Source organism: Chenopodium quinoa, unplaced genomic scaffold (assembly GCF_001683475.1).
Source record: "Chenopodium quinoa cultivar QQ74 unplaced genomic scaffold, ASM168347v1, whole genome shotgun sequence".
Taxonomy (NCBI): domain Eukaryota; kingdom Viridiplantae; phylum Streptophyta; class Magnoliopsida; order Caryophyllales; family Amaranthaceae; genus Chenopodium; species Chenopodium quinoa.
In genome coordinates this window covers 788,023-795,739 of record NW_018745275.1, presented here as the reverse complement: position 1 = coordinate 795,739, position 7,717 = coordinate 788,023, and the positions used below count along the sequence as shown (strand labels likewise).

Sequence of the window (7,717 nt, the reverse complement as noted above, 5' to 3'; positions counted from 1 at the left end):
ATTTTTTTTTTTTTTAAAAAAAATTTTGGGTGTAAGCAAATGCCTAGTTTTTTTCAAAAATCCTAGGAGAAAACGCCTAGAATTTTTGAAAGTCCTAGGAAGAAACTAAAATTCTGGCCTTTCTCCCCATGGAGTTTCGAAAATTCTAAACGTTTTTTTGCAATGTTTGTTTTTATCATAGCTTTTGATCCCGAAGTTGAATTAAGACAAATAATATATCGTTGGAAAGATATGAATGTCTACTTTATAACCCAGTTGAAATCAACTTAATATCAATTTTAGATATTAAGATATGGCCGAGATAGTGCAAGAGTATCGGTTTTTGACCGAGTTTAGTATTTAAGCCATATCTTAAAATCTAAAGATGATATTAACTTGATTCTAATTGGGTTAGAAAGTAGACATCCAGAGCTTTTCAACGATATATTATTTGTCTTAATTCTACTTTGGGATCAAAAGTTATAATAAAAAAAACATTGTAAAAAAATTGAGAAAAAACGCCTAAAATTTTCGAAACTCCATGAAAGAAACGTCTAGAATTTAAGTTCCTCCCTAGAAATTTCGAAAATTCTAGATGTTTTCTCCTAGGATTTTTGAAAAACTAGGCGTTTGGCCTCCACCTAAGAAAAAAAAATATATCGACTTAAACTTGGCGATAACATCGCCCTAGATCAGTGATGGTTCTGTTGGTTTGTTAAATTAGGATGAGAGAATGACACAATATTGAGTTAAAGGGAAAAAAAAAAACGTGGTATTTATGCGAGCGTATGTTCATCCATTCATGTTTAAATGTGGGCGTTACCCGATAAAATGAGGGCGTAGTTTAGCTTTCCACCACTTGTGAATTAAGATTTTATTTTATTTATTTATTTTTTTAATTTTTTCCAATTGCAATTGAAACACAAAGTACAAAGAAGCAATTATCTTTGCAATGGCTCATTCAAAACGCTAAATTAGCGGTTTAGCTTGCTCAAACAGCTGAAATGCTCAAACAGCTTTGAAAATGCTCTCAACAAAACGCAGCAAAAGACATTTCTCTCGCGTAATAAATTACTCTGGTAGTACTGGTATTAAAAAAGTCTAACGACTTGAAGTTCGTAGAATTGACGTGGCAACTCCAAAAGTACTAGACAACTAAGCAAGATGCTTCTTTAACATTTTCAGACCAACCCCCGCCTCTCTGAGTCTCTTCTTCTAGACGGCATCTTCACCATTGTAAAACTGTTCATTTCCACCACCTTACAATGGTAAAAGATCAAAGAAATCGTAAATCATCTGACAAAAACTTCTTGATAGGATTCACCTGCAATTCCGCCGCCGCATTCAAACTCATCCTCGCCGCCCTTGTCCTCCTCTTGATCTGTACTTGCGCCGTTTTCCTCCAATTCCTCCCCACTTACTTCCCTCCCTTCTCTTGCGCCACCACCACCACAACCACCGGACAACCATCGCCACCACCACCACCAAAAGTAGATCAGATTCTCGAACACGGTGTCGTAAAACGATGGTTTCAACCATTTGGGTCCGCCGCGTATAGCTTTATCTTAATGTCCGCCTACCGCGGCGGACCCAATACTTTTTCCATTATTGGACTCTCTTCAAAGCCACTACAAGTCTACTCTCGCCCTACATACTCTTGTGAGTATCAAAATTCGAATAATAATAGCTCATCTTTTGTCAAAGCTTACAAAATTCTCCCTGATTGGGGGTTCGGAAGGGTATACACAGTCCTCGTCATCAACTGTACATTTCCTGCTGGGATTGCAGATGATTCATCCGTTGGTGGCCGGCTTATTCTTCATGCTCCGGCTACTAATCAAAGGAACGAATCGCTCATTGCTATAGTGGAACCACCAAAATCATGGGATGTATCTCATTTTGTTTCCCCGCCGAAATACGACTACCTCTACTGCGGTTCCCCACTCTACGGCACCCTCAGTCCTCAGAGAATGCGAGAGTGGATCGCCTACCACGTGAGATTGTTCGGGGCGAAGTCTCATTTCGTAATCTTCGATTCCGGAGGTATCCACCCCGAGGTCTTCGAGGTGTTGAAACCGTGGATGGACCTCGGGTATGTTTCCTTGCAGGATGTCAAGGAGCAAGAGAGATTTGACGGGTATTATCATAATCAATTCCTTCTTGTTAACGATTGCTTGCATCGATATCGTTTCGATGCTAAGTGGATGTTCTTCTTCGATGTGGATGAGTACATTTATGTTTCTCCGAAGTTGTCACTTAGATCCGTCACTGATTCGCTTGAGGAATTTACTCAGTTCACGATTGAGCAGGTTCCCATGTCTAATAAGCTCTGTCTTACTCAAGATTCTGGCAAAACATCCGAGTACGTTTCAATTTCTTACTCTACCTTAATTTTATTTGTCTGTTCATATGTTTATACTAAGATTATTATTGATAGAAATTGTCATTAATTAAATTTGTAATGGACATGGTAGATTTACTAGATTTGAGGTTCCCTCACAATAGGAAGGCAGAGTAACGTAGATATGAAGCTTAGTTATCTTAGCTAGCCCTCCTATTTCTGGGCATGAGGTAAGGAATCAAATCTCATCGAACTTATGGAGTAAATCCGGTCATCAAAACAGTAAAAAAATAAAATAATAAAAAAAAAGTAGCATAGTTACTTTGGTAAAGTGTTTAAGAAATTGAGATATGTGTTGAAATTTGTGGTTTTTTTTTTAAAAAAAAAACTATATTTGATTTTCCTGCAAAGTCATGCTAAAGATTTATTAGCCAACATGCTAAGCAAACGCTGTGGATAACCGAAGTTGGTATGCAGTATGCTGATATTTTCTGAAATTAATATTGGATGGTGCTTTCGGCTTGTAATTGAGTTCTAGAATTTTTATATTAGACGCAACTTTACTAAATTCATAATCCACAATACGCAAAGCTTGATTTTGTGCCAAGTTATCAAATTATTTTGAAAGGACAAATCGTAACTGTTTTCAAGTTCGCTGGAGTTCATAACAAACATTTTATTACTCGTATTAAATACTAAATTAAGACTTTAATTATTTCTAGATACATCTGGATGTATAAAAAATATAGTTGCTTTTAATGCCTCTGTCTATTCTTTGCAAGTTTAACACCATAACTTAGGTAGTTTTTGATTTGTACATTACTCCCTCATTCCTTTGTTTATATGCCTACTTTCCTTTTTTGGGGTTTCAAAATTACATGTCTATTTCTATTTAAAAAATATACTTTTTGACAATATTCCCTCTTTTTGATGAATTGTCATTATTATTTTTAATTTTTTTTTTTTGTACTTTTGGCATCATTTTCCAATATTTTCTTTCTATATCTCTTCAATAATTACTTACTATCTTTTCTTTCTCTCTATCTCTATCTAATCCACATGCATATTTGTACTTTTCAATCATGGCTTTTAAGTTTCTTAATTCCCGTATAAAATAAGAAATAGACATGTAAATAAGGGACGGAGGGAGTAATATTTTATACTTTGTTTATTGTTATTTTAGCATCAACATCTTCCCCAAAACAACTTGCACTGAACAATTACAAAAATTAAAACAGCTGTACTAGTGTCAATTTTATTAATTTATGTGGCTAATGGCTATCAACTTTGTCCAATGACTCATTTATCATATGACGTACTGCATGTTACGTGAATGTGAATGATAATTATGTGAAAATCAAAGATTTTTCATAGTAATTAATTACTCTTTTCTATCGAAACATGTCAAATGACTTGTTGGAGGATTAGTTATTTACTGATAGTGATGGGCTTGTTTCTTGTTTTTTTTTTTTTTTTTTTTTTTTTTGGGAAAACAATATCTAGGCATCTAGCTAACCTAGTTTATGCAATGCACACACTTTGGTGCAAAGTACTGGACCCCATTAAATATTCTGCTTGGTTTAAATTTTGATCTTTTATGTATGCTACTTTACATAGAGAAAAATATACTCCCTTCGTTTTTTGAAGTGTCCACTTTTTTTTTAAGTGTAACATTTAAAAAAATAACAAAAATTGTATATAATAACCTAAAAATAAATCGATTTAGTGAGCATAACACTTGAAAAAATTAAATGTGTACTCCTATTAACTTTAAAAGACTGATTTTAATAAGTGCATTTGAAAAAATAGAGGTAAAAAATTAAGTCTTAGCTTTATATTAATGTTTATTTTCAAATACATATTTTTAAAAAAAAATTATTACAATATTAAAGATATTAAGTGTAGCATACACATACATTTATTTATAATCTGATATGAAATAAGTTAATGGAATTAGGTGATTTTAACATAGCTTAGTAAATGTATCAACTGAAGTGATCGAAAAAGTACTTCATTCGTTTTTTTAAGTGTTTCATACCCTTGGGTACATAATTTTAGGCAAAAGAATAAAATAATATATGAGTTGGGTATGGTTTTGAATAAAATTTTTTGGATAAGTAAGAGAGAAATATAAATGGGAATCACTAAAATTAATGTGAGAGGGAGAAATATATTATAAAATGGTAGTGAGGTTAAAAAGAAGAAGAAAAAAAATAATATATTGAGTATAATGCAGGGTTTTCAATTTTGAGAAGTGATACGTTTAAAATCATCTCCAATTTTGAGACTTGAGGCTGTTTTTTAAGAGAGAGAGAGTATGTTTTACAAAAAATGTGGACTCCTTATCAATATTATAATTTATTTAAGTTTTAATTTTTTTTTAAAAAAAACTTACAATATGGATTAGTTGGGCCATAGATTGAAAATGACATTAGTATACTTTAGAGAGTCTCACCATTGGAAAATTAGATTTTACATGAGTTACTAAATTGAGAAATTTGTTGGGTTTCACCATTCGATGTAAAAAACAACTTATTTTGTATTTCAATACTCAAAGTTGAGTCTTACCAATAGAGATGGTTTAAGAAAAACGGAATGAGTATTGTTTACTAGAGGAAGTACTAATGCAGTATTGTTATGCATTTGCAAATGCATAACAAATACTAAAATATTAAAAATCACATACATGTAAAATAGAGAAAGGTGAGTGAGATCACTTTTAATTGTACCATTGAAAGCTTATATAATACCATTGGTTATTTAGTGATACTATATAGGCACGTAGTTACTACCATTAAATGCATATATAGTACCATTACATACATATATAGTACCACTGAATATTCAATGGTACTATTTGATCATCTAATGATACTATTGATCATTCAATGGTACTACTCTAAAATTAAAATATACATTACGTGTAATTACGGCTTTACCTCTAGTTATATAATTGTTTATGCATAACAATACTCCCTCTAAAATTCCTTTCTATATTTTGGAAGGAGCGACCTTTGTGGGGACAGGGAAACGTGTGAGTATTGGCATTTGATTCTTCTCTAGAATTGCCTTAATGATAAGATTCTTGATTGAAAAGCATCATTTTCTTTGATAATAACAATCTTGTAATAAATCCGTAGAATTTCCCACTATTTGACTTGATCTTGTCTTTTGCTACTACGTTGATGCTTCTAATTGACACAATACTCACTTTGGTTACCCTACACTATCAATTTCAGAAAATGGGTGATGGAGAAGCTTGTATATAGAAACGTAAAGAAAGTAGCAAGGAGGGACCGGAAGTACGCGATACAACCACGAAATGTATTTGCCACCGGCGTTCACTTGTCTAAGAACTTCGAGGGTGAGTCCGCTCATAAAACCGAAAAACTCATCAAGTATTTTCACTACCATGGTACAATAGCCACTCGCCAGGATACATGCCAACAGTTTATCAACGACACTTCAACAACAATAGGAGACGACACCCCCTTCATTCTAGAAACTAACATGAGAATGATCACCCCGAGTGTCAAAAGGTTTGAACTCGAAACCATTGGAACTATACTTCAATCTACAAGGCAATGACAAATACACTTCACTAACAATGGTATGGTCATTACATCAACAGACAATTGCCATAAAAAATGGCTAATTTTTTTTAATGTTACAAAAATTTGTAACATTGACGAACAATGTTAGAAGGGAGGATCAAATTAAGCTGGCTGATCAAGTGGATAAAGGAATCCTCAACTTTTTTGAATTTTATAAAAGTCATTAAATGACAGAAGTCTGACAGCTGGGCCAAGCGAAGCTTGGAATTAGATAATTGAAACCCACATCGTAGGATTCGTTGATTTCATTATAGATGTACAATTGCACATGCTACTCTTTTCTTCATTAATTTTATTTTTTTTCTAAATTAATACTTTCTTCGTATTTTTTTAGTTGACAGCATTTGACTTTTGCACTATTCATAAACTACAATTTGACTAGCTTTTATAATTTACAGCTACAATAAAACATAATTAAGTGGGATCTTGTTTGAATGGTCTCAATGTATATTTTATTAATATCGACTTTTTATAATTTTGCAATATCGAGAATTAGGGATATTAATCGTTAAAATAGTGTGTTGGCAAGCGTGATAAAAGAAACGTGTCAACTAAATAAAAACGGAGGTAGTATTATATTTCTTTTTCCTTTTTTTTTAATGTACTCCGTATTTTTTACTTCGTATTAATTTATTTTGTTTTATGCTGAGAGAAGTTGTGCATATTCTTCTCCTTTTGTTCTTTAAATGAGTTCGATCTCCGAATGTAATTTGTTACAGCAAAAAAAATTACATACATTAAAAATTATTTTATTTTTTATTTAATTTTTGAATAAAACACAAAATTATTTATGTTGATCATTTAAATTATCCTTGTAAATTAGTTGTAAGTCTCTTGACTGACCTATAACAAGGGTGTTTGCAATAATCAATGATATGATGAACACAAAGAATTAGCTCTCTCCGTTTTCTTTAATGTATAGAAGAAAATGCACTTAGGCCCTGTTCTTTTAAGTTGCTTTACTCTGCTCTGCTCTGCTGAGTCCTGCTTTGCTCTATTCTGCTCTACTTAAATATGCTCTGCTTAAAAATAATTAATAATGATAATAATAATAATAATAATTAATACTTAATAATAATAATAATTCATATTTTAATAATTAAAATTTAATATTAATATTAATAATTCATATTTAATAATAATAATTCATATTTTTAATAATAATAATAAAAATAAAAATAATGAAAATAATATTAATTAATAATAATAATAATTACTTTTACATAATAATAATTTATATTTAATGATAATAACTAATATTTAAAGATAATAATAATAATAATAATAATAATAATAATTAATATTTAATAATAATAATAATAATAATTAATATTTAATAATAATAATAATAATAATAATAATAATAATAATTTTGAAATCTGCTCTACTGTGCTTTGTTGAAATCTGCTCTGTTTTGTTGATCCCTGCTCTGCTCTACTGAGAAACTCAAAAGAACAGAGTCTTAATCTACTACAGACCCCGAATAACTAGACCATGCATGTTTCGGGGTTTTTAGAGATTCTCTTTGGATACAGATCTTCAATAGCACTGGGACAGTAGTAGACACCTGCAAAACAACAAATATTTCATAACCGGAATATTCGTCTCCGACGATTAAGTTCGTAACCGGAAAACGGAGGACTTTTTGAGAGAGAAAGTAGAGAGAAGTTAGAGCAATCATCAATTAATAATGCCTTGAATGTAATGTCTCAATCCACCCCTCCTGTTTCGGGGTTTTTGGAGTCCCTCGGGAGAGTTACAATTCCAAGAATGGATGTCGGGC

The 7,717-nt window shown here is 31.8% G+C and overlaps 1 protein-coding gene across 1 annotated transcript; it reads left to right on the top strand.

Annotated features, from left to right (window-relative positions):
- Positions 1-686: 686 nt before the first annotated feature.
- On the top strand, positions 687-6,083 carry LOC110711431 (galactan beta-1,4-galactosyltransferase GALS3-like). Its single transcript, XM_021889810.1, has 2 exons — positions 687-2,341; positions 5,560-6,083. Exons 1-2 carry the CDS (start codon positions 1,245-1,247, stop codon positions 5,906-5,908), a joined length of 1,446 nt encoding a protein of 481 aa, XP_021745502.1. The 5' UTR covers positions 687-1,244; the 3' UTR covers positions 5,909-6,083.
- The last annotated feature ends 1,634 nt before the right edge of the window (positions 6,084-7,717 follow it).